Source organism: Scyliorhinus canicula, chromosome 15, assembly GCF_902713615.1.
Source record: "Scyliorhinus canicula chromosome 15, sScyCan1.1, whole genome shotgun sequence".
Lineage (NCBI taxonomy): Eukaryota > Metazoa > Chordata > Chondrichthyes > Carcharhiniformes > Scyliorhinidae > Scyliorhinus > Scyliorhinus canicula.
The window spans coordinates 54962775-54990378 of record NC_052160.1 but is presented as its reverse complement, the minus strand read 5'-3'; the positions used below and the strand labels follow the sequence as shown (position 1 = coordinate 54990378).

Sequence of the window (27604 nt, the reverse complement as noted above, 5' to 3'; positions counted from 1 at the left end):
TGTTGGGTTACGGGTATAGGGTGGATATGTGGGTTTGAGTAGGGTGATCATGGATCGGCACAACATTGAGGGCCGAAGGGCCTGTTCTGTGCTGTACTGTTCTATGTTCTATCTCTGCTCAAACCCTGCTTTCAGTATTTGGTCCTTGAATTAATAAGTGTAGGTTTAATCTAGTTACTGATAAACATACAATGAAAATACAAAACTGTTATAAAATGAGCAGACTTATTCAAAGAGGTTTCTGAAATTGCTAATACAGTTGAAAGTATATCAGTTTGACACTGTACCTGTGTTTGAGGGTGTGGCAAGTTTTAGAACTAGAACTTTGATCAGTCCTGAAAGTACTTGTGCTGATATTAGGTATCAGATGTGGAGCGTTCAGTTTTATTGTGCTACGGTCAATTATGCCAAGCTCAGTAGAAAAAGCTAACTCCAATATAATTTTTAAATAACAAAAAAATGGTGTAATTCCTTTAATGCAGTGAAATGTCCCACAGTTCTTTTCAATAAATGAGTTGGGAACACTGAGTGGGCATTGGGAGAATATGAAGAGCAGGGTGCAATCTTGATTTGGGATGGCGGTTATATGGACTGATGTGGATTTAAAAATTAATGTCGCAGGGAATGAAGAGCGAGTGAGGGTCAGTTGAGACCATCTTGGCGAGAACAGCTCTTATTAGAGAATGTAATTGGTAGAGGTCTGGGTGATTGAGAGTATATGTAGGGTGAAGTTAACGAGATCAGCTGGCAGGGTATTTGAAAAGTCAATTCAATGTGTCAATATTTGGGGCAGCACGGTGGCCTAGTGGTTAGCATAACCGCCTCACGGCGCTGAGGTCCCAGGTTCGATCCCGGCTCTGGGTCACTGTCCGTGTGGAGTTTGCACATTCTCCCGGTGTCTGCGTGGGTTTCGCCCCCACAACCCAAAAATGTGCAGAGTAGGTGGATTGGCCACGCTAAATTGCCCCTTAATAGAAAAAATAATTGGGTAATCTAAATTTATAAAAAAAAAAAAATGTGTCAATATTTTTATCATTGCTGTGGGTGAGGTGAAGTCTGATTTGATGTATGTGCAAGTGGAAGAGCCATTTGAAGCTCAGGGTTGAGCTGGGTACCAAGATTGTACATTATTGAGTTTAACTTGAGTGACCTTTGCAGCTTTACCAGGTTCCATTTGCCTCAAAAGTTTCTGGCAAGAAATGGACAGGAAGTCTATGATTTGCCGGAGGAATTTCTGGCTCACAACTTGATACCATGCATTTGCAGTCAGACGGCAAAATTGCATTTTTGGGATCTGCATTTCTCTACATCATTGGCAGTCAAGGAAGTTTAATCGTGCTATGTATATAGTGTTGCCAAATGACCATGTTTATGTGGAAACATGATCAAAAATAAGCTTAACATTCCAAATTTTGCTGGAATCCTACTGAGCACCATTTCAGTTGTTTAATGCAGTTTGGTGGCTCAAGTGCCTGTATGAAGCCAGCAGGATCCTCCTAAATTTATCCCCATTATGGCTTTGCTGCCAAGGATTGAGGAACTGTAAGATATGTCAGATCTTTCCTTTTGTGGTGTCCAGTGGAGTCAGACTTGCAAGACCCCACCAAAAGCCTCTCCGGAATTATCTGCTTGCAGTTGAGCCTTCCTTTGTTGATCAGAGCTTACATGCACCGTCCAGGTGCTGTGTTTTGGATGAGTAACTGCCACGCACTTGAGGTCCAGGAGGTAAAATATTGTGGGCTTGAAATCTGAATCTGCACTTGTAATTTACATTTATCTTTTAATTTTTTTCTTCCTGACTCTGCCCTACTTTACAAAAAAAAAATGTTTTCATTTATAACAATATATGCACGAACAATATGGAAAAACAGATATTACAAAGTACAGTATTTGAAAAAACAGAACAAACTCTGAAACCCCACCCGGGAAAGGAGCACCCCCTCCCCAATAATGAAAACTAAAAGCTAAACTCCCGCCCTCCTAACAGCTGATGGTGATTAATTCTTTAAAGTAGGAAATGAATGACCGCTACCTCGGGTACAACCCTTCGACCAAGCCTCAGATGGTGTACGTGACCTTCTCTAGATGTATAAATTTAATAAGGTCACCCAACCAGACTGAGGCACTGGGCAGAGCAGCAGATCTCCTTCCCAGCAGAACTGACCTCTGGACTATTAGCGAGGCAAAGGTGAGAACATCCGCCTTCACCCCCCCCCCCCCCCCCATAACCCTGGCTCACTTTCTCTCTCTCTCTCTCTCTCTACCGCCCCCCCCCCCCCCCCCCCCCTCTGCATTTCACCTGTACCTCATCTAGCAGGGCCACCTCCGCTGACCAACCCAGACCCTACAAGCGATAGGATTCTACTCAACAGGGAGGGTTGCGAATCCAAGGGAAAAGCTTTACGAACAACTACAGCTATGGATCGGGCGCAGCAATGACATGGGTCCCAAGTTGTAATGCTGCCTAAATTGCCTCCATATGTTAAGAATGGATAGCGCCATCAGATTCAGGAAGCGGGGCTGTTGCCAAAGCCCTTACAGGAGCTTGCCTCCATCTGTCCCCACATGTGACCCGACTCTCCAAGCCATTCCAGTATCTTCTCAATGTTGGCTGCCCAATAATAAATGAGCAAGTTGGATAACGCCAGACCCCCTGACTGCCGGTCCCTCTTGAAGGAGTGTCCGACAAACTCTTGGGGTCTTCCTGACCACTCTTAAATAGTCCTGGATATGTGCTCACAAAGCACCCTGTCCACCAGCAGTGCTAGATCTAGACTCCATGGTAGGCGCTGATTAGAATTTGTTTCCAAAGCCAAGTCCACAAAGTGGGGAGGATGGTCTGAGATACAATAGCCGAGTACCTAGGGTAGGAAGGAACCACCCATTTAAGAAGCCAATCCTATAATAGGCTTTATGCACGTGGGAAAATAACGAGAACTTCTTGTCACTTGGATGCAAAAACTGCTGCGAGTCTCTCTCTCTCCCCCCCCACTCTCCAAAAAAAACTATTTCTGAAGTTTCTAAGTTGATACAAGAGTGACTATGCAATTGACAGCAGTTGTTTTTGCAGCAAAATCGAGGAGTGACGAAGCCATTCGATGTTTGGTTTGCCTGCCTGTGTATTTGTGTGCGCCTGCCTGCCTGTGTAGTTGCGTGCGTCTGCCTGCCTGTGTGTGCGTGTGTGTCTGCCTGTGTATGGCTGCCTCTGTGTGTGTCTGCCTGCATGTGTGTGTGTCTGCCTGCCTGCGCCTGTGTGTGTCTCTGCCTGCGCCTGTGTGTGTCTCTGCCTGCCTGTGTAGTTGCGTGCGTCTGCCTGCCTGTGTGTGCGTGTGTGTCTGCCTGTGTATGGCTGCCTCTGTGTGTGTGTCTGCCTGCATGTGTGTGTCTCTGCCTGCCTGCGCCTGTGTGTGTCTCTGCCTGCCTGCGCCTGTGTGTGTCTCTGCCTGCCTGCGCCTGTGTGTGTCTCTGCCTGCCTGCGCCTTTGTGTGTCTCTGCCTGCCTGCGCCTGTGTGTGTCTCTGCCTGCCTGCGCCTGTGTGTGTCTCTGCCTGCCTGCGCCTGTGTGTGTCTCTGCCTGCCTGCGCCTGTGTGTGTCTCTGCCTGCCTGCGCCTGTGTGTGTCTCTGCCTGCCTGCCTGTGTGCAGTGAAAATGAAATGGCATAATTTTGAAGTTGATCTTGTCAAACTGGGGGAAAAAAAGGGCAACATCCCAGCTGGATAAGCTGATTTTTTTTAAACTTCTGTTTTCGAACTGCTTTGACTCTGAAAAGCTATGCATTGTATGGTTTTGTTTGGTAGCATCTTTATGATGGATAATTTTCAGTTTGTAAGCTTTCTGAAGGCTTTTGAAGAATTTAGAAAAGTTGTAATGGATGTTAATTTTAATAGAAATTGGTTTGTTTTGTTTTACTGATAATTAGCAGATTTTTGCAATATGTCTGATTAAATCTTTTGTTTGTTTTCGTTAAACCTGCAAGTTGCTTGTTTAACCTACCTGTTTTGGAAATCTCTGATTCTGCCTCTCCCTTTTTAAGCTACAGGTGGAGATAGATCTCATGTTATCCAGAAAGTGCTCACTACATATACATCATTAATAAATCGTAGCCGAAATGTCAACTTATTTTTAATATACCGGCAATGCGTTCCATGTCATTGAATGCAGATTCAAGATCAAGTATGGACATCATGCAGGTTTAGAGGTCGTGTGGGTGGCAGTGGACATATTGATACAGTGGGGACAAGAAGGTAGATGAGCTTGGAAGGAGATTGTAGAGGGAAGAGAGGGGTTTGGCGTGAGGAAGGAAGATGAATAGATGTGAACGGGAGAATATGAAGTGGTGAAGAGGAAGTAAGTGAGTACATTTGGATGATTGTTGGTAGGGAACAGAGAGAGGAACCGTTTTCCAAAGCAGCTCAATTCTTGGTTTTTGCAAGTGATGGGCAGTGGGAGAGTGCAGGAATAAAGAAAAGGGAAGAAAACAAGAATTATTTCCCTCAGTGGGGTGCAACCCCCCCCCCCCCCCTTTATTTAAACAACAAAATTCCTTTGCGTTTACTTCAGATTGGTTTTCAATGTCTTGAGAAATATTAAAACCCCAAATCTAACTTGCAGAAGTAGAATGCTAACAAAATAAGGATTTTTTGTTTTAATTTCTTCCTTTGCAGTGTTTTCCAAGCTATTGGGTGAACTCGCTTCTTCAAATTGTATTACAAGATCTTTAACATTCAACTGAAATAGTGGCTAGGACTTGATTTTTTTTTTTGTGGCTTATCAAGAAACATCACTTTGACAAGGCAGCAATGCATCAGTACTAAAGATGAGTATCACCTTGGATTAAGAGCTTAAATCAGAGTCTTATGAATCTTGAGATAGGAGTACTACCAATGGGACCAATTTTACACAAGTTTGGGAAGGAAACTACGTTTTTTTGGTTTCTAAGGTAACACTAGTGATCAGTTCTGTTTTTCATGTACAGCTATTGTCATAATATACACATCAGTATATAATGGTGCAGACACACACTGACTGACACACTGCAAGACCAATCAACACACACAACACAGCAGCCAATCACCAGTTAGGGCACGCTCACTATAAAACCAGTTAGGGCACTAGTTTTCCCACTCATTCGGGATGCAGCCCCTGAGAAGGACAGAGCTCGCAGCTTGTAGCACAGACCTTCACCATGTGCTAACAGTTTAGACTGGTCAGGATAGGCATAGGTCTTTAGTTTAAGCTAACATAGTGTCGACCCACAATGCAAGTATGTTCAACAGTTCCTAGCTTAATAAAATAGTGTTGTACAAGTGTTGGTAGCCTGTCTATGTTACTGTTAAGGTAAATGCAGTCTCCACAGATCCAGAGTACCCAACACATCAGCTATGTTACCAGCAATTAGATCATAGAATTTACAGTGTAGAAGGAGGCCATTCGACCCATCGAGTCTGCACCGGCTCTTGGAAAGAGCATCCTACCCAAGGTCAACACCTCACCCCTATCCCAATAACCCAGTAACCCCACCCAACACTAAGGGCAATTTTGGACACTAAGGGCAATTTATCATGGCCAATCCACCTAACCTGCACATCTTTGGACTGTGGGAGGAAACCGGAGCACCCGGAGGAAACGCACGCACACACTGGGAGGATGTGCAGACTCCGCACAGGCAGTGACCCAAGCCGGAATCGAACCTAGGACCCTGGAGCTGTGAAGCCATTGTGCTATCCACAATGCTACCGTGCTGCCATTAAACGTGTAAAAGTTGAAATTTCCAAGAATTTGCATAGTATGCAGTATCTGGCCTAGCTGGATTGTGGTAAAAGCAAATTACTGCAGATGCTGGAATCTGAAACCAAAGAGAAAATGTTGGAAAATCTCAGCAGGTCTGGCAGCATCTGTAGGGAGAGAAAAGAGCTAACATTTTGAGTCCAGATGATCCTTTGTCAATGGATTGTGAACATTATTTATTTATTTTTTGCCATTGAAGCATGCAGTACCTCTCATCAAGAACAAGGTGCCTCTACAGTTGCGTTGGTATATGAGCATAGAAAGATTTTGAATACTGAACACAATTAAATGTTGCATTCTTGATTTCTGAGGCTGTTGGTCATTGCATAAAATGCTTTTCACTTGGAAGTGATGACAAAAGAATTTGTAGTTTCTAATCACAATTCAATACTGTGTAAAAATATTAAATTGGTTATCAGGCGTAACCTTGCAAATTATCTAATACAGGAAATTTTGCTTGTTGATGCCATTCAGGGTAAAGTTTGGGAGGTTTTTTTGAGTCAGTTTATTGAGACACTGTTGCAGCTCAGCAACAGGACAGTTGGAGACCGTGTGGACACTGTCTTTTTACACCATTAATGTTTTCATGTGTAAGTGTTTCCCTAGAATCTTTAAAGTTAGGCTACATTCCTGCAGTATGTGGAGAATCCATATTGTTTAAAGAAAGAAAAGCCATACATACAAATATTGTAACCTTGCGATTTAATTTCACCTGTGCATTTCAAACTAGAAAACGAGTAAAAACAGCTTCTCTCTTTTTAACCTTTCTTTTCTTCAGACTGTGGCGGTGTGTTTAAGAAACAGAGTTTCATGTCTGTACGGGTAAAGATTAAGTTTTAAAAGAAAGTGCGATCTGTTTAGATGACGCCTGTGATAGTGTAGTTCCACATTGCGGTTGGTAGTAACATCAATCTATAAGACCAAAGCTTGAATTGATTCACACTTGTATTCTGATTTTATTTGGGGCAATGGAGTGCAAAGGGGAACATTTTGTGTCTCCAGTTTTGAAGAGTCATTATAAGGTGCAGAGTTAATTTTCATTTAAGAGTCTACAGATGACAGCATTCCAACCTTCATCAAATAGTGTAGATGTGAAAATAATGTAATCATAAATTATTGAACAGAATGTAAGTAATAATCACCTCCCTGTTCTTTTAGGGTATGAAGGTGTTGGTGGATGCAAGGAACAAGCTGGGCATTCCCTGGGAAAATACTGAAAACGAGAAACATGGAATGTTTGTCATGGCATTTGAAAACAAATGTGGTATGCCGGTAGAGCCAGCCACATTTCAATTGTATGTGCCAGCAATGAGGGCACTGTGGCAAGATTCCGGTATCCAGGAAGCATACAACAGAAGACGAGAGTTTCAACTGGTAAGTAAGCAGTATTTAAAAGATGAATAGAATGAAGGGGAAATACACTGATTTATTTGGGGAAGGGACATGATGCCGCAGATAACTAGCCTTAACGCAACTTGAAAATGCCAACATGTAGCCAATGTATAATTTTATCTTCAGTTACTACTGGTTTCCCGAAATCATTGAGTGGTTTGGTCTACCTGTGAACCTGGCTCTTGCACTGAAGTGTGAGCACTTTATTTATTTTCTCCCCCTTCTATTTAGCCATTTGGTGAAGGTATTTCCGACTATGATGCCACAGTGAAGTTCCGACAGTACCTTTTTATATTGGATTATTGGCAAACTGATTCCCCTGGCTCCCAATGCATACGTTTTCGAAAAGTAGGTCACCCGGATTTTCTAAAATCAGCTGCTGAGAAACCTGATTAATAATGAGTTTTGCATGGCAACTGCTGTTAGAAAATTCTGGAATTATAGCTGGCTTTGCAAGACGTGAGACTGGTGACAGGAGACAGTAGTATTGGATAACAGTGAACCAAAATAAAAGCAGCTGAAGACAACAGAAGTGTATTTGGATCTCTCTCTAGTGCTTACTTGGCATTTTAAAAGACCTAATTCTGAATAGATACCAGTGAGGAGCAGAATGTTCCTTTGATGTCTTTGCTAAGTTACTCCATGCATTTTGCTTGTGGCATTGGCTATATATTCTGTTGACCTGTATTTGATTAGCTGTATTTAAACAATTGCTTTTAAACAATTGCTTAAAAGTGTAATAGAATATAGAATCTATTTAGTAACTATTTAATTAAACTTTAAAGAGAAATGTTCCCAGTCCTGAAGGAATAAATAAACTGTAGCATGTTTAGTGCCAAGGCATAAATATTCTGCCTTGGTCTTGGAAAATGTTGGATTCTGGACAAAGGGCCTGAGTTAGATTCCAAGTCTTCACTGATCCTTGCACTAACTAAGCCTTCTCTATTAATACATTTGAAGGGAAGGGAAACTGTCTAGACGGAGCTGCTTCCCACACACCTCCTTGTTGCTTGTCCGAAGTTGAGGCATTGATGGGTTATGGGGATTTCTGCCAGCTGTACTGAAGCAAAGAGGAGACTGTTAACTTGTAACTCAGTGCAGACAGGGGTTCCAGCCTGGGACCTTCTTGATGTGTGTGGCTCAGTACCACAGGACATAGTGAACTCATGCACTAAATTATTGGGGGAGCTGATTTCTAGCCTTACGGTCACTGTCAACCTTTTGTCCTGTATAAAATTATGTTGTTTTCAACATATACCCAGTATATGGGTGGCATGGTAGCTCAGTGGTTAGCACTGTTGCTTCACAGCGCCAGGGACCCGGGTTCGATCCCCAACTTGGGTCACTGTCTGTACAGAGCCTGCACGTTCTCCCCGTGTCTGCGTGGGTTTCCTCCCGCAAGTCTCAAAAGCCATGCTTGTTAGGTGAATTAGACATTCTAAATTCTCCCTCGGTGCACCCAAACAGGCAACGGAGTATGGCGACTAGGGGATTTTCACAGTAACTTCATTGCAGTGTTAATGTAAGCCTACTTGTGACACTAATAAGGATTATTATTATTTGTGGTGCACAATTTTGGATGTATAGGCATGCGGCATTGTATAATCAACACTTTTATTTTCTTCCAACTTGTAATGATGTTCAATATGCTGGAGGGGGAAAAAAAAGTTACGAATGTGGGACTGCGAAGAAGCCTTCAATCTGTTTCTTTATAACACAATATAGATTGTACAGTTTTTAGTGCAGTAAATTAGAAGGGTGATGACATTACCAGGACATGTTTTGAACAATGCTTTTGCAACTTCATAGCATAAGCCTACATTTCAGTTTGCACTAATATATTCTGACCATTTCCCCAGTACTAAAGATGTAGCATGCTCATTTTGTTACAGTTGCTTCAGTATTTATATTAGTGTTTATGAAACCTGGTTAAATCTGATACAGGACCAATCAGTAGGAAAACTCTCTCCACAACGGTTTACTATGATTAACACTTTGTTCTTTAAAGATATAGGTCTGACGAGGATCTATTGTTCCTTTGTTCTAAAGAAGGGGACATTTTATGATTTAGACATGGGCAAGACGAGTTACATGTGCAAGCTGAAGTGTCAACGTGTTCGCAATTTAGCTACTTCCATCTTTATAACTTCGCGGCCGTCTGCCACTGAAACCCTTATTCCTTCTTTGTCATTCCTAGACTCGGTTACAGCATCCCCCGCAAACTTTGATTTGTCCAAAACACAGCAACCTGTATCCTGTCTTCACTTAGGTCCATTCACTCATTAAAGTACCACTGGCCCTTTTCACACAACACATTAAATTGAGCTATTCATTCTTATCAAACTTCTTTATGGCCTTATTGCACCCCATCTCTGCAACATCTTTCAAGTCTTGCATTACCTTCCATGATATCGTTCAGTCCTTTTTGGGTTTTTTTTTGTTGTTGTACAGCTTCTTCCAGTGGTGCATCCTTTTGTGACATTAGATCTGCTCTTCCCTGTCGCCCTGTTCCAAAGGCCGCCTTAAAAAATATTTTTGGCCAGGTTATGGTCAGCCCCTACTAATCTTTCCCTCTGTGGTTTACATCCCTTACTGTCAGTTTCCATTAGCGAAGTTGCTTGACCCATTTTTCATTAGGACAAAGTTACAATATGAATGCAGACTTTTGTTTTGAATTTCCAATCAGGTTATCTGCATATTATCAAAAAGTATTGATGCCATCATGCTCATATTTAAGTAAAATGTATGATATTGTTTGTTGAGAAAGTATTAAATGTGTGTAGGTTTTCTGATTCTGTGATATCAAAAGCAGTGTATACTTTTATGGAGTGTGAGGGCGACTCATTTAAGTGAGTGGGCGCTTGCATTTGTGGCCGTGCAAAAAAGGTTTCCAGAGAATTTTAAAATCATTTTCTGCATGACCTGCACTGGGAGGTGTGGGTTGTTGTGTGGTTCAGAAGCAATATTGATCAAGACTTGGATATTTTGTTTAAAAGTATGAAAACTGAATGTCTTACCTAAGTGACTGAAGTTTTCAACAGATTCTCCTGCCTCACATTGTAGAGGAACATTTCAGCTACACCAAGAATAACAAATGTTAAAAATGAGGGTACGAAAGTTAAATCCACATTAGCAAGTTTCTCCCGTGTGGAGCTGATTTCAATTGGGGCCCACAGAGCCAAGGCAGACAGGGCAGAGATGGATAGATTGATCAGGGAAATGGGTCGGATAGATGAAGAGCACGCGGAGTCCCCGGGGGAGGTTTTACTCAGGGAGAGGCAGAGACTACAGGCGGAACTGGGGGCACTATCCACGAGTAGTGCCATGGAACAGCTTAGGAAGGCGAGGGGAGTGGTGTACGAGCATGGGGAAAAGGCTAGCAGACTGTTAGCGCAGCAACTCAGGAGGAGGGAGGCGGCCAGGGAAATAGGTAGAGTGAGGGATGGGGAGGGGCGCAAAGTGGAGGACCCGGCAGGATTGATTAAGGTATTCCGGGACTTCTATCGCAAGCTGTATACTTCGGAGCCGCCGGAAGAACCGGAAGAGATTAAAAGGTTTCTGGATGGGTTAACCTTCCCAACAGTAGGTGGGGGGCGAGTGGATGAGCTGGGGGCCCCGATTAGAGTGGAGGAGGTATTGGGGGGCCTAAAGGCCATGCAGTCGGGGAAAGCCCCGGGGCTGGCTGGATACCCAGTAGAGTTCTATAGGAAGTTTTCTGAGCTGGTGGGCCCGGTCTTGGCGAGGGTTTTCAATGAGGCAAGGGACAGAGGGACCCTGCCACCGACAATGTCGCAAGCCACTATATCACTGATATTGAAGCGGGGTAAAGACCCGGAGGCGTGCGGATCCTACAGGCCAATCTCCCTGATTAATGTTGACGCCAAGCTCCTGGCAAAGGTACTGGCGGTTAGAATGGAGGACTGCGTACCGGAGGTGATTGGGGAGGACCAAACTGGGTTCGTGAAAGGCAGGCAGCTGGCGGCCAACCTGAGAAGATTACTTAATGTGATAATGATGCCCCCGGCGGGCAGGGAGGTGGAGGTAGTGGTGGCGATGGACGCCGAGAAGGCCTTTGACCGGGTGGAGTGGGACTATCTATGGGAGGTGCTCGGACGGTTTGGGTTCGGGGAGGGATTGGTGGATTGGATCAAATTATTATATCAGGCCCCGAGGGCCAGCGTCAGGACTAACCGAGAAGTGTCGGAGTACTTTAGGTTGTACCGAGGGACCAGACTGGGCTGCCCACTCTCCCCACTGCTGTTTGCGCTGGCCATAGAGCCGCTGGCGATTGCGCTGAGAGCTGCAGAGGGATGGAAGGGGATGGTGAGGGGCGGGGTAGAACATAGGGTCTCTCTTTACGCAGACGACCTGCTCCTGTACGTGTCGGACCCAGTGGCCGGGATGGGAAGTATACTGGGAATGTTGAAGAAGTTCGGCCAGTTTTCAGGATACAAATTAAATACGGCCAAGAGTGAAATGTTTGTGGTACAGGCAAGGGGCCAGGAGAACAGATTGAGAGGGCTACCGTTTAGGCTGGTTGAGGAAAATTTCCGGTATTTGGGAATCCAGGTGGCACGAGACTGGGGCAGGCTGCACAAGTTAAATTTGGCCAGGGTGGTGGAGCAAATGAAGGGAGAGTTTTGGAGATGGGATGCACTCCCGCTGTCGCTGGCAGGGAGGGTGCAGACTGTAAAGATGACAATCCTCCCTAGATTTCTGTTTGTTTTTCAGTGCATCCCGATCTTTGTTCCACTGTCCTTCTTCAAAAGAGTTAACAGGATGATCATGAGCTTTGTCTGGGTGGGAAAATCCCCGCGGGTGAAGAAGGCGATGTTGGAGAGGAACCGCAGTGAGGGAGGGCTGGCTTTGCCGAGTCTGATTAATTATTACTGGGCGGCCAACATCGCTATGATAAGGAAGTGGATGGTGGTTACGGGGTCTATCTGGGAGCGGGTGGAGGCGGCTTCGTGCAGGGGCTCCAGCTTGGCAGTCCTGGTCATGGCTCCTCTACCGCTGCTGCCGGCCAAGTACTCCACCAGCCCGGTAGTGGTGGCGACCCTGCGGATATGGGGCCAGTGGAGGAGGCATGTAGGGGAGACGGGGGCGTTGGTTTGGGCGCCAATCTGCGACAACCATCGGTTTGCCCCCGGGAGTATGGATGGGGGGTTTCGAGTATGGCGGGGGGTGGGAAGGGTGGGCGATATGTTCCTGGAAGGGAGCTTTGCGAGTTTGAGGAGCTTGGAGGAAAAATTTGGGCTGGTAAGGGGAAATGATTTTAGGTACCTACAGTTGCAGGACTTTGTTCGTAGACAGGTCCCATCTTTCCCACGCCTCCTGCCAATGGGGATCCTAGACAGAATAGTCTCTACGAGGGAAGAAGGGGAGGGTAGAGTCTCGGGTATTTATAAGGTGCTCATGAGGGAGGAAGGGTCCCAGACGGAGGAACTGAAACTTAAATGGGAGGAGGAGCTAGGCGGGGAAATGGAGGACGGGCTGTGGGCAGAGGCCCTGAGTAGGGTAAATTCGACCGCGACATGTGCCAGGCTCGGGCTGATTCAATTTAAGGTCGTTCACCGGGCCCATATGACGGTGGCTCGGATGAGCAAATTCTTTGGGATAGAGGACAAATGCGCTAGGTGCGCGGGAGGACCAGTGAACCACGTTCACATGTTTTGGGCATGCCCTAAGCTGAGGGGGTACTGGGAGGGATTTGCAGACGTCATGTCCCGGGTGCTAAAAACAAGGGTGGCGATGGGTCCAGGGGTGGCAATTTTTGGGGTTTCGGGAGACCCAGGAGTCCAGGGGGAGAAAGAGGCCGATGTTTTGGCCTTTGCTTCCCTGATAGCCCGGCAGCGAATACTATTGGCGTGGAGGGACTCAAAGCCCCCGAAGACTGAGTTGTGGCTTGCGGACATGTCGAGTTTCCTGGGTATGGAAAAAATTAAGTTCGCCTTGAGGGGATCTGTACAGGGGTTCGCCCGGAGGTGGCAACCATTTATTGACTTCTTTGCAGGAGAGTGAGCGTCAGCAGGGGGGGGGAGGAGAGAGTGTGTAGAGTAGAGTAGGAGGGATAAAATGGCGGGTAGTACCGGTGGGAGAGGAGCGGGTTTGTGCAGAATGTTGCGATTGAAGTATTGAAAGTACATGGATGTTTGCACATTTTTGCCTTTTTTGCTTTCTTTCTGTTGATGTCTGTAACTGTTTACAAAGCCAAAAACTACCTCAATAAAATTGTTTATTAAAAAAAAAAGAAAGTTTCTCCCACTTTATCCCCAGGGGATGCATACACCGTCTGACAGCCACGATACTATATCGATGACTAAGTTGGGTTCCTCTGCAGAAACAAAGGTTCAGGATTTCATCACAAACAAAGCTGATCTCTGCAAAATATCCATAACACTCCCAATTCATTGGAAAAACAGAGTTCTTTAAGCAGATTTGTCAGTTTATTGTCCCTACTTACTGATGAGCTACGTCCCATCTAAAAACTGAACAGGCCATGATCTGTATGAGCGATGAGCATTAACATTGCAGCACCACCATGCATGCTTATTTAAATTTGCGAATTTATTGAAAGTCTTGTGGAATTGTTTTGCCGTCAAATCAAAGCTTTGTATGGATTTCACTGAGGTTCTTTATAACTTGGTACTGAGCATACGCTGCAAAAATTCCTTTTGCTCTTTGAAAAGATAAATTGTAAGTAAATAGTTTATATTGCATTTGAAATTTGCTTGCTTCCTCTTGCTTCCTCTGACTGAGGCCCTTGTGCATCTTTTTCTGCATTTGCCACAACATCGGCAGCTGTTCCTGTGCCCTTCTAGGCACCGATATTGGGAATTCCCTTCCTGGCTCTCTCATTTCCCACCTTTTTAAGACCATTCCTCCTGAAACCCCACCTGGTGTCTTCGCTCTCTCTCTGAGGAAGACCGGTGCCAAATCAAAAATCCTTGTTATTTTATTCTACATTAGAAGTGCTGTATAAATGCATATTAATCATCATCTTCCATATCTATCCTAGTTGGTGAATAGAAAGGCGCCTGTGTTTACAGAAACATAAAGCTGGTTAAACGTCAAGAAGTTTTCTTTTTTGCAGAAGGTCATCAACCTTTTTAACAAATTGCCAGCTGGAAAGGTTAGGTTAGACGTCAAGAAGTTTTCTTTTTACAGAGGGTCATCAACCTTTTGAACAAATTGCCAGCTGGGAAGGTTTCTTTCTGAAGCCAATATGAGCTGTGCAATAACCTGATGTACCTCACTGTCTCTGTGACCTCAGACAGCTCATCTTGACTGCTTTTGGAGATCAAATAAATTTCCTTGCGTTCTTATTTTCCTGAATTGATCTAAGTTTTAAATATTTTGGGCTGGATTCTCTGCTGGCGGGATGCTCCGTTTTTCCGGCAGCCCGAGGTTTCTCGACGACGTGGGACTGCCCCACAATGAGAAACCCTTTTTCTAAAATTACTTTTTCTGAGTTACAAAGCCAAGGCTCAAGAGTGTGGACAGGGGCAAACCCCTAATTCAGCTCCTTGCCGGCTCCAAAAACCAATTCAAATTGAATCCAATTCATGGTCCCCACAAGAGAGACATACCAGATCTGAGCCAAAAGGCAGTGCAGATACTGCACTTGATCTTAGCCAAAAGGCCGAGAAGCGATAATGGGAAACCTTATTGACCAGCCAGCGCAACGGAGCATCCTGCCGGTGTGCTGAAAAAGAAATGTGGCACGGCGGGAGGGAGAATCCAGCCCCTTGTCTCTCCCAGGAGATTACAAGACTGCTGGTCGGTGGGAAGCTTTGACTGGGGTAGGGGAGTCATGAAATTCCTGTGAAGAAAGGTCCAACGGCCTGTACGTTATTTTTGTATGTTCTATTGAATAAGACAGTGATCTACTTGTGTAACTAAAGCTGAAGCTTAGATTTGAGCAGGCTGATTTCAGAAAACGGCTGTCAGAGTTTACTTCCAACTAGATTGCGCATCTGTTTTTTTCCCCTAGACATCGACACAATTCAGAATTAGCATTTTCTTATTATTTGCACCTGGTATGTGGGCAAGACTTTGCCACAAATTCCCATTTGTGTTGATGGCTTTTAGTATCAGTGATATGGTATGAGACTGGAATCTTGTATCCATCAGCCCAGATAGATGGAGCAGGTTTCCTTACTTGAAAGGTATTCGGGAGCCAGATGGGTTTTACAATCCTACAAAATCTTAATATTTTTCTGTGAGTTTATAAGTTGCCTGATTCATTGAATTTGATGACACACTTGCCTTGGAGACATTGGAACTTTTATTCAAAATTCTTTGTGTGATCCTGAATGAGCATAACACATTCATTCATATATAATGGACGTATCAAACTGGGTCCAACTCTTATTTTTAAATGGAAGCAATTTTTCTCGATCTCGATTTTGAAAAAAATTGACTCAACTCTTGAATCTACAGTAGTGTAACTTGTTTTTCAAGCCCCAAGTTTTGGGCTTATTGGATTCAATTCTTGTAAGCAGCATTTAGTCAAGTATACTGATATGCAACTGTAAAATATAATGTTGTGATGTCAATGAATGTTTTTAATCTTGGCATCTTGAAGAGTATGTCCTTGTGCTGCAGAAGACTGGCAAGACTGTCTGCTATTACATATAAAGCATTGTCATCATTTCAGTGCACACTATAGAAGATTGAGATTAGAATTTGATTTTAAACTTTTTTTTGTCATTGAAATGCGACCATTTGGATGTTTGCCAGCTGATATTCAGTATCTTTTCAGTATCTTTTCACAAGTGTAATCACAGTTAAGAGCTATCTTACAATTATTAAAGAGTGAATATCTCAGTTGCTGGACAAATTTTGAAAAATACCAATAATTTATTTCATGCATCTGTTGATTCTTAATGCTTGCACTTGACATAATTAGATTTTACAGTGGATGTCAATTTTAAGAGTGGTAATTGCCCATAGCTCTGCTGTCCAGTGTTCCACAACACTGGAGAAAGAATCCCATTACTAATCCCTTTCTAATGGTAGAACAGTTTTTGTTTTAAGAAAAATGAATTAATGCTCTCTATTAAAATCAAAGAAGTGTTTGTATTACTTGACTAAAATTATCCTCTTGAAGTTGCGTAAGTATCAGATAATTCTGTGCATTTTCCACAATATACGTAAATGGATTGGGAAATCATATTCTTTGGCAGTGCCCCTGTATACTGGTCACTAGGAGTTGCATGCTAGCTAAGGTTGCTATGTTTTGCCTTTAAGAATTGCACTGACTGAGATGGTGTTGAAAGGTGCAGGTACCTGACTCGATCATTTTTTACTAAGTGCTGGTGTATTTACTATTAGGAGCTACTAGAAATGGTTAAGCTTCTTGACATGAAGCTAGTTGTCTGTTATGTGATAATATATGCAGATCGAATATACTTCAGAGAGTGACCTCTAGCTTTCACGGCTAATGGCGTTGGGTCCTTTTGATCACTATTTGGCTTGAATCTGCTATAAACTCACCCTGTAAAGCTCTGCTTGTTCCAGTTCCTATTTAACTCTCCTTTTGCATGGGTGACTGCCATAATAACAGCATTATTTTAGCCATGATGTGGAGATGCCGGCGTTGGACTGGGGTGAGTACAGTAAGAAGTCTTACAACACCAGGTTAAAGTCCAACAGGTTTGTTTCAAACACGAGCTTTCGGAGCACGGCTCCTTCTTCAGGTGAATGGAAAGGCTTGTTCCAGAAATGTTTATATAGACACAGTCAGAGATGCTCCGGAATGCGAGCACCTGCAGGCAATCAAATCATCAAAGATGCAGAGAGAGAGGTAACTCCAGGTTAAAGAGGTGTGAATTGTCCCAAGCCAGTTCAGTCGGTAGGCCTCTGCAAGTCCAGGCTTGTTGGTGGGGGCCGAATGTAATGCGACATGAATCCCAGATCCCGGTTGAGTCCGCATTCATGCGTGCGGAACTTAGCTATAAGTTTTTGCTCAGCAATTTTGCGTTGTCGCGTCTCCTGAAGGCCTCCTTGTAGAATGCTGACCCGGAGATCAGAGGCTGAATGTCCTTGACTGCTGAAGTGTTCCCCAACTGGAAGGGAACAGTCCTGCCTGTTGATAGTCGCACGATGCCCGTTTATTCGTTGTCGCAGTGTCTGCATGGTCTCGCCAATGTACCACGCTTCGGGACATCCTTTCCTGCAGCGTATGAGGTAGACTACATTGGTCGAGTCGCACGAGTATGCGCCGCGTACCTGGTGGGTGGTGTTTCCACGTGTAATGGTGGTGTCCATGTCGATGATCTGGCATGTCTTGCAGAGATTACCCTGGCAGGGTTTTGTGGTGTTGTGGTTGCTGTTCTGAAGGCTGGGTAATTTGCTGCAAACAATGGTTTGTTTGAGGTTGCGCGGTTGTTTGAAGGCCAGTAGTGGGAGTGTGGGGATGACCTTGGCAAGATGTCCATCCTCGCTGATGATGTGTTGGAGGCTGCGAAGAAGATGTCGTAGTTTCTCCGCCCCAGGAAAGTACTGGACGACGAAGGGTACTCTGTCAGTGGTGTCCCGTGTTTGTCTTCTGAGGAGGTCGGTGCGGTTTTTTGCTGTGGCGCGGTGGAACTGTCGATCAATGAGTCGAGCGCCATATCCCGTTCGTACGAGGGCATCTTTCAGCATCTGTAGGTGTCTGTTGCGCTCCTCCTTGTCTGAGCAGATCCTGTGTATACGGAGGGCTTGTCCATAGGGGATGGCTTCTTTAATGTGTTTCGGGTGAAAGCTGGAGAAGTGGAGCATCGTGAGATTATCTGTGGGCTTGCGGTAAAGCGAGGTGCTGAGGTGACCGTCCTTGATGGAGACGAGTGTGTCCAAGAATGGAACTGAATTTGGAGAATAGTCCATGGTGAGTTTGATGGTGGGATGGAACTTATTGATGTCATCGTGTAGTCGTTTCAGTGATGTCTCGCCGTGGGTCCAAAGGAAAAAAATGTCATCGATGTATCTGGTGTATAGCATCGGTTGAAAGTCCTGTGTGGTGAGGAAGTCCTGTTCAAACTTGTGCATGAAGATGTTGGCATATTGAGGTGCAAATTTGGTCCCCATGGCTGTTCCGTGCGTCTGGATGAAGAATTTGTTGTCGAAGGTGAAGACGTTGTGGTCTAGAATGAAACGGATGAGTTGCAGAATTGCGTCTGGAGATTGGCAGTTGTCGGTGTTGAGGACTGAGGCTGTTGCAGCAATGCCGTCGTCATGGGGGATGCTGGTGTAGAGTGCCGAGACATCCATTGTGACGAGGAATGTTCCTGGTTCAACTGGTCCATGGGTGCTGAGTTTCTGTAGGAAGTCCGTCGTGTCGCGACAGAAGCTGGGTGTACCTTGTACGATGGGTTTCAAGATGCCCTCGATGTGGCCAGAGAGGTTCTCACACAGGGTCCCATTGCCTGAAGCGATAGGACGGCCTGGTGTGTTGGCCTTGTGTATTTTCGGGAGGCAGTAGAGATCTCCAATGCGGGGATTACGTGGGATGAGAGCACGTAGGGTGTTCTGAAGGTCTGTATCTAAGGTCTTGATCAGTCTGCTGAGTTGGCGGATGTGTTCCTTGGTTGGATCTGCGGGTAACTGCCTGTAGTGTTCCTGGTTGTCGAGTTGTCGGTATACTTCTTTGCAGTAGTCTGTTCTGTTCAGTATGACGGTGGCCCCTCCTTTGTCTGCTGGTTTGATGACGATGTTGCGGTTGGTCTTGAGAGTGCGGATGGCGTTGCGTTGTGCTTGGGTGACGTTTGAGGCTGCCTTGTGATTGCGAGTGATGAATCTGGCATTGACACGACTTCTGACGGCTTGAGCATACATGTCGAGTCTAGGGCAGCGGCCTTCCGGAGGGCCTTCCGGAGGGCCTTCCGGAGCGACTACACGATGACATCAATAAGTTCCATCCCACCATCAAACTCACCATGGACTATTCTCCAAATTCAGTTCCATTCTTGGACACACTCGTCTCCATCAAGGACGGTCACCTCAGCACCTCGCTTTACCGCAAGCCCACAGATAATCTCACGATGCTCCACTTCTCCAGCTTTCACCCGAAACACATTAAAGAAGCCATCCCCTATGGACAAGCCCTCCGTATACACAGGATCTGCTCAGACAAGGAGGAGCGCAACAGACACCTACAGATGCTGAAAGATGCCCTCGTACGAACGGGATATGGCGCTCGACTCATTGATCGACAGTTCCACCGCGCCACAGCAAAAAACCGCACCGACCTCCTCAGAAGACAAACACGGGACACCACTGACAGAGTACCCTTCGTCGTCCAGTACTTTCCTGGGGCGGAGAAACTACGACATCTTCTTCGCAGCCTCCAACACATCATCAGCGAGGATGGACATCTTGCCAAGGTCATCCCCACACCCCCACTACTGGCCTTCAAACAACCGCGCAACCTCAAACAAACCATTGTTTGCAGCAAATTACCCAGCCTTCAGAACAGCAACCACAACACCACAAAACCCTGCCAGGGTAATCTCTGCAAGACATGCCAGATCATCGACATGGACACCACCATTACACGTGGAAACACCACCCACCAGGTACGCGGCGCATACTCGTGCGACTCGACCAATGTAGTCTACCTCATACGCTGCAGGAAAGGATGTCCCGAAGCGTGGTACATTGGCGAGACCATGCAGACACTGCGACAACGAATAAACGGGCATCGTGCGACTATCAACAGGCAGGACTGTTCCCTTCCAGTTGGGGAACACTTCAGCAGTCAAGGACATTCAGCCTCTGATCTCCGGGTCAGCATTCTACAAGGAGGCCTTCAGGAGACGCGACAACGCAAAATTGCTGAGCAAAAACTTATAGCTAAGTTCCGCACGCATGAATGCGGACTCAACCGGGATCTGGGATTCATGTCGCATTACATTCGGCCCCCACCAACAAGCCTGGACTTGCAGAGGCCTACCGACTGAACTGGCTTGGGACAATTCACACCTCTTTAACCTGGAGTTACCTCTCTCTCTGCATCTTTGATGATTTGATTGCCTGCAGGTGCTCGCATTCCGGGGCATCTCTGACTGTGTCTATATAAACATTTCTGGAACAAGCCTTTCCATTCACCTGAAGAAGGAGCCGTGCTCCGAAAGCTCGTGTTTGAAACAAACCTGTTGGACTTTAACCTGGTGTTGTAAGACTTCTTACAGCATTATTTTACACTGCTGGTGAAGTTGGATTCATAAGGTCTTCGCTTGTTGCACACATCAGGATCTCAGTTGTTTTTTTCTCAATTCTTCTCTGAACCCTCTCCCCTCATTTTTAAGGACAGTAATTTGTTCAAACAAATTTGTTAATGAACAAATTTATCATTTGAATTTATAATTTTCAATCAAAGGAGCAACTAAATTATTTTAGCCTTTTCTGACTGTAATTCATTTGCTCATCAGCTTGTGACGGATCAGTAAAGGGAATTGCACCATTTTAGATATTCCTGGTCTCATTTTCAAAGTGTCACCGGGTGAGGTGCCAGTGTTGGCTTGATTTAAAAAATCTCAGGATCCTGGCATCTCCAGGATGGTTTTGAATTTTCAACGAGCTGATGGAGGAGAGAGAATGAGGAACTTGCTTGCCACCAATTAATGGCCCCTTAGGCTGTTTAAATTAGCTTGTTATGAGGCCTGTGCATTTATGATTGCAATTTTGAATATTTTGTTTGGCAGTCCTAAACAGTCTGGTCCATGTTTAATGCACATCTGTCAGGTTTGCTACAGGGCTGTCAGAAACTTTCACTCCATTTGTTTAAATCTGGCCACCTTGGAGAAGGACCTCCTGGACCGCCTTGCGTGATTCCATCACCTGGGCTTTGTTGCCCCTTTCATCACTGTGCGCACTGCTGACCTTCAATGCATTGCTGCTCGTCTTAAGAAAAACATTTTATTATCTAAGTATATTAAAATCATGTATGATTTTGCTGATGGTGTGCGGGAAAGGATTTTTCAACATCCTTGGTAAATACGAATTGAAAATAAGATTGAGCCCCTTCTTGGACATTAGGTTTTAGGAGAAAAACTGAACATGTACAGTTCTCAAAATCTATCTTCAAGACTACTTTTTAGCAACTGACTCATCCACAATTTCAGCCTGCATAGCCAGTGGAATGTGAAATGCCAATAAATTATGATCCTTTACAGGAATTGAATTATTTATTTATTTATTCTATTGTACTTTGATTTGCCTGTGTTCAATACTAACGTTTATTTAAGTTTGTTTATTTGTGGCTTGTATGGTGGCTAGATTGAGCCAGTAATGGATTAATTAGTGCGACATGTAGATTGAATGATCAACTATTCTGTTTATTTGATTCCATCTTTGGTTGTTGGGCTACATGTAAATTAAGACCATGTGGATGAGTTTAACAGTGAGAGATTATTCTTGAGCACAAGATACACTGCAGGAACTCAACAAGGTTCCTTGAACTGTACCTTCCAAACCAATGATCACTACCATCTAGAAGGACAAGGGTAGCAGATACATGGAACCAACACCACCTGGAAGTTGCCCTGCAAGCTGCTCACCATCCTGACTTGCAAATATATTGCTGTTCCTTCACTGCTGGAGCTAAAATCCTTGAAGTCCCTCCCTAACATCACTAGGGAGGTACCTATGCCACATAAATTGCAGCAGTTCAAGATGGCAGTTCACACCACCTGGAAGTTGCCCTGCAAGCTGCTCGCCATCCTGACTTGCAAATATATTGCTGTTCCTTCACTGCTGGGGCTAAAATCCTTGAAGTCCCTCCCTAACATCACTAGGGAGGTACCTATGCCACATAAATTGCAGCAGTTCAAGATGGCAGTTCACTATCACCTCCTTGAGGGCAATTAGGGGTGGGCAATAAAAGCTGACCGAGCCAGCAAAGCCTGCATCCCTTGAATGAAAGAAAATCCACTATTTCAGAAGGATTTCAACCTTGCGTGGCCAAAAAACATGCTTGAAAGGTTATCTTTTTCAGATAAATTTTAGAATTGGGTGAAGCGGATGCGTTGGAAATGGTGGTAGAGAACAACTGTAACCTGTGCAGGGCTCTCGTGACTACTTGTCATAAGGGAGGCTGAAGAGTTCATGGAATGTACATTTGCATTCAAGGCAGAGTAATTTTAATGAGCAACGGGTGACCAACCACCTTTCAGCATCCACCTTCATTTGAATCATTCTGGGACCAGAGTCCTGGCAAAGCTAGAGCTGTAGATGGGGCGAGATGTGGTGGATGGTTGCCAGAAAATAAAGAGAAGGGAAATTTGACAATAGACCAAATTTAAAAGCTTTGAACTTTGAGGAGAAGAGATTACCCATCCTCTCCATCAGCTGTTGCTGAAAATCTGTGACAGATGAAATTCCTGCTAACCTCGGGGATGCTGTCAATGCTACCATCTTCAATAAATTAGACAAGTTAGACTGTGGGAACTACTGAGGAATCTCCGTACTCTCCATCACTGGGAAGAAATTATTCGAGAAAACCAGTGTGGTTCTGACCAAACTGTGAAACAGCTAATTTTCACTGCTCAGCAACTTCAAGAGAAATGCCAGGAGCAACATCAACCACTACATGGCCTTCATTGATCTGACCTAAGCTTTTGATTCAGTCAGTCAGGAAATGCTGTGGAAGGCCATGTTAAAAGCCGGCTGTCCAGAGAAATTAATCAATATCCTCCGATTCCTCTATGACAGTATGTCAGTGACAGTCGGCGCCGATGGAAATAAGACCGAAACCTTCAAGGTCAAGACTGGAGTCAAGTAGGGATGTGTCATTACCTCCACCCTTTTCTCCCTCTTCATTGCCACCATCCTTCACCTTGTCAAGAGCAAGGTTTCCATTGTTTTCATGATGGACAGAAAATGTTTGAACCTCAACTGGTTGAAATCCAAGAAGAAAACAAGTGACATCACTCATGGAACGCGAGTATGTGGATGACATCATCATCTCTACTCTCAGAAGAGAATCTCCAAGCCATGACTGATATCTTCGTGGAAACATACTAAAGAACTAGTCTCAACCTCAAGACCCAAGTCCTTTACCAACCTTCTCCAGGGTAAGATCCGATATCTCCCTCCATCAAGATCAGTGGAGAAACCCTACCAAATGTTGAACATTTCCCATACCTCTAAGACTGACATCAATGCAGAGATCCAACATGATATCCAATCAGTGAGCACTTCCATTAGACACCTATGGATGAGAGTCTTTGACAACTGATGTCCATGCTGACAACAAGATCCTTGGGTACAAGGCAGTCGGCCTCCCAGCTCCATATAGTTCAGAAATGTACAGAGATCACCTCAAGTGCCTGGAGAAGTATCATAAATGCTGTCTGAGACGGATTCTCTGCATCAGCTGGGAGGACAGGAGCACTTACGAACATTAGTGTTCTTGAAGGAGCCAAGCTCACCAGCATGGAAGCCATGGTCATCTGAAACCAACTCTGCTGGGTCAGCCATGTGTTTAGGATATCAGAGTCCTGACTGCCAAAGCAAATCATCCTTGCTTCCGAACAAGAGGAGGACAAAGGAAGTACTTCCAAGACTCCCTGTAGGCTTACCTCCAGAAATGCAACATAGACGTCAACGCCTGGGAGATTCTTGTTCAGAAGAGACATACTTGGAGAAACCTCCTGATTGAAGGGACACAATTCCTTGAGGGCAACAAGTTGAAACAGTGGTTAGCACTGCTGCCTCACAGTGCCAGGGTCCCGGGTAACCGTGGGTATCTGTGTGGAGTTTGGGCGTTCACCCCATGTTTGTGTGGGTTTCCCCCAGGTGTTGGGTTTCCTCCCACAGCCCACTGGTATGCAGGTTAGGTGGACTGGCCTTGCTAACATGTCTCATAGTGTCCCGGGATGTGCAGATTGGATTGCAGGCAAGCGTGATTGCAGGGTGAGTGGGGGAGCAGACCTGAGTAGAGTGCTCTTTTGGTGGGTCGGTGCAGGCTGGATGGACTGAATGACTGGCTCTTGCATTGTAGTGATTCTATGACACCCGATGACAAGAGGAGGCCCGGAGAAAGGAATTCTATCGATCTAGAATCCAAAGACCGTCCCACCTCCCGAAACGCCTGCCAAGAGAGAGGTCAAAGATGCGGCTCTAGGATCGTGCTGATCAGCCATGCAAGATCCCACAAAACCCCTGACCAGTAACAGAGTATTTTTGGTGAGCAGTTACACTCGTTAGTGAGTGATCACCAAGAGAGCAGGAGGATAGTTGGGAAATAGTGACCGCAATCTTGTTCAGTTCTATGTGAAAATTGGAAAGGATAGGCTCGAGTCAAAGGTTAAGGTGCTGGACCATAAAAAAAGACTATCTTCAGTGGGATAAAACGTGACCTAGTTAAAGTTTAGCAGAGTAAAATTAGGACTGATTGAGTGGGATTCCACTGCATCAGAACAATGTTTTGTAGATAGTTGAATTAAGGCAGAATCCACCTGGATGTGTAAGCAATGCAGGCTATCAAACAGGAGATTGTATAGAGCGGGGTACCTGCAAGCAGTTGAAGTTCTGCAATAATGTTGTTTGTTTTCAGTTATCTTGCTATATTCTTGGATCAAGCTAATGTTGCGACATTCTGGGGTCTAGTTAATGTCTGAGGTCCCAGTCGGGAATGTTTTAAAAATTAATCCAGTGTTGCTTTCTAGATCAATATGTTTCTTGTCTAACAAGAAATACATTGTTTAGTTTTGTTCAGAGTAAGAGACTAATTGCGAAATAGTAACTACAATGGGTTCAATGTGGAAATAACGGGTAATAGAGTAAAAGTTCAGGGTACTAGACTAGAGGGTGATATTCAGTGAGGTTAGTAGGAATCTGACAATTAATTGGACAAAAGAGTTGGTGAAAAAGGCAGATCGACAGTGCAGAAGGGGGGTGAAATAGGTGATGTAAAAAGATAACAATTATATGAGCACATGGAGAGAGTGCTGAAGAGGTTTACAAGAATGGTTTCAGGGATGAGAAACTTCAGTTATGAGGATAGATTGGAGAGGTTGGGACTGTTCTCCTTGGGGGGGCAGGGATGGGAATCTACGCAAGGAGTCTCTGGAGGGAGAAACTAGGATGAGAAGAAAAGACAGAACAGGAAATTAGAAAAGTGATGGACAGAGAAATCAAGGGCCAGAATGATACAGGACCACAGTGAAAAATAATGGGACTAGGACAAGGAATGTTAATGGGACTGGGACAAGGAATGTTAAAAAGACCAGCCTTAAGGCTTTTTATGCCTTCTGCGTGGAGTATTCACAATAAAGAGGATGAATTAATCGCACAAATAGATGCAAAAAGGTACAATGTAGTCGGGATTATGGAGATATAGCTGCAGGGCGACCTGGGAACTGAACATCCAGGAGCATTCAGTATTTAGGAAGGACAGACAAAAAGGAAAGGCAGTAGGGTGCATTGCGAGTTAAAGAGGAAATTAATGCAATAGTGAAGAACGATATTGACTCAGACGATGTGGAATCAGGGTTGATAGAGCTGAAAAAGACCATGGGTCAACAAACATTAGTGGGGTTTGTATATAGATCCACAAACTGTAGTGGTGATGTTGGGGGTGGTATTAAACAGGAAATTAGAAAAGCATGTGATAAAGGAACATTGTAATTATGGGTAACTTTAATCTGCATATGGATTGGACAAATCAAATTACTAACAATGCCATAGAGGAAGAGTTCCTGGAGTGTGTACGGGATAGTTTTCTGGACCAATACATTGAGGAACCAATGAGAGTGCAAGTTATCCTGGACTGGGTATTGTATAATGAGAAAGGAATATTTTGTCAATCTAATTGTGGGAGGCCCCTTGGGGATAAATGACCATAATATGATGGAATTCTTTATCAAGGTGGTGAGTGATCTTGTTGATTCTGCGACTGACTTTCTGAATTTAAATAAAGGAAACTACAATGGTGTGAGGCGAGAGTTGGCTATGATGGATTGGGGAACGTTACTTAAGGGGATGATAGTGGGTAAGAAATGGCAAACATTCAAAGAGTACATGGGAAAACTGCAGCAATTGTTCATGTCTAGGATATAAATAAAACAGAAATGTGACTTACAAAGGAAATTCAGGATGGTATTAGATCCAATGGAGAGCCATATAAATTGTTCTGAAAAAAAACAGTAGATCTGAGGATGGGTATCAGTTTAGATTTCAACAAAGAAGGACTGATTAATCAAGAAGGGGAAAATAGAGTATACTTGTGGGGACAATTAAAAACAGACTGTAAAAGCTTTTTCAGCTATGTAAAGAAAAAAAGATGGGTGGAAAAAAAATGTAGGGCCCTTACACTCAGAAACCATGAAATTTATAATGGGGAACAAAGAAATCGCTGACCAACTAAATACATATTTTGGTTCTGTCTTCACAAACGAGGATACAAATAACGTACCAGAAATGTTGGAGAACACAGGATTTAGTGAGAGGGAGTAACTGGGAAATCAGTATTTGTAGGGAAATGGTGTTGGGGAAATTGATAGGATTGGAGGCCAATAAATACCCATGGCTTTATAATCTACATGCCAGAGTACTTAAGGAAGTGGCCCTGGAAATGGGATTGTATGGACTCTGGAACAGTTCCTACAGATTGGAGGGTAGCTAATGTAACTCCACTATTTAAAAAGGTAGGTAGAAAGAAAACCGGGAACTATCGACCAGTCAGCCTGATGACAGTAGTGGGTAAAAAGCTGGAGTCCATTTTAACAGTTAATAGCAGAACAGTTTAGCAGGATCGGACAGAGTCAGCACGGATTTACAAAAGGGAAATAATGCTTGTTAAATCTATTGGAATTCTTTGAGGATATAACTAGTAGTGATGATGAGGAGGAGATGGTGGATGTGATTTATTTGGACATTTAGAAGGCTTTTGACAAGGTTCCACAAGAGATTAGCGTATAAAATTAAAATACATAAGATTGGGGGTAGTGTATTGCGATGTATATAAAACTGGTTGGTGGACAGGAAGCAAAGAGTAAGAATAAGCTGGTCTTTTCCCAAGTGGCAGGCAGGGACTAATGGGGGTACAACAGGGATCAGAGCTACAACCTCAGCTATTTACAATGTATATTAATGATTTAGATGAAGGAACTAAATGTAATATCTCCAAATTTTCAGATGGTGTAAAGCTGGTTGGGATGGTGAGCTGTGAGGGAGCAGAAATACTTCAGTGTGATTTGGGTAAATTGAGTGAATGGGCAAATATACATGGCAGATGAAGAATAATGTGGATTGATGTGGTATTGATGTGGTCTATTTTGGTAGCAAAAGTAGGAAGGCAGATTATTATCTGAATGGAGGGGACTGTGCAATGAGACCTGCGAGTCCTTGTACACCAGTTGCTGAAAGTAAGCACGCAGGTGGAGCAGGCGGTAAATAAGACATATGGTATGTTGGCCTTCATAGTGGGAGGAAAAGG

At 44.3% G+C, this 27604-nt stretch overlaps 1 protein-coding gene and 1 pseudogene across 2 annotated transcripts in view; one reads left to right on the top strand and one right to left on the bottom strand.

Moving 5' to 3' along the window:
* The window catches only part of gna12a (guanine nucleotide binding protein (G protein) alpha 12a), a 133614-nt gene that overhangs the window by 52290 nt on the left and 53720 nt on the right, over positions 1-27604 (top strand). For both annotated transcript variants that reach the window (XR_005463388.1, XM_038819499.1), the window contains exon 2: positions 6946-7161. Coding sequence is in view for 1 of the 2 variants with exons in the window: in XM_038819499.1 (XP_038675427.1) it covers positions 6946-7161 (216 nt within the window). In the remaining variant the exon portion in view is untranslated. The remainder of the gene's footprint in view (positions 1-6945; positions 7162-27604) is intronic.
* Positions 14633-14833, bottom strand: LOC119979208 (annotated as a pseudogene).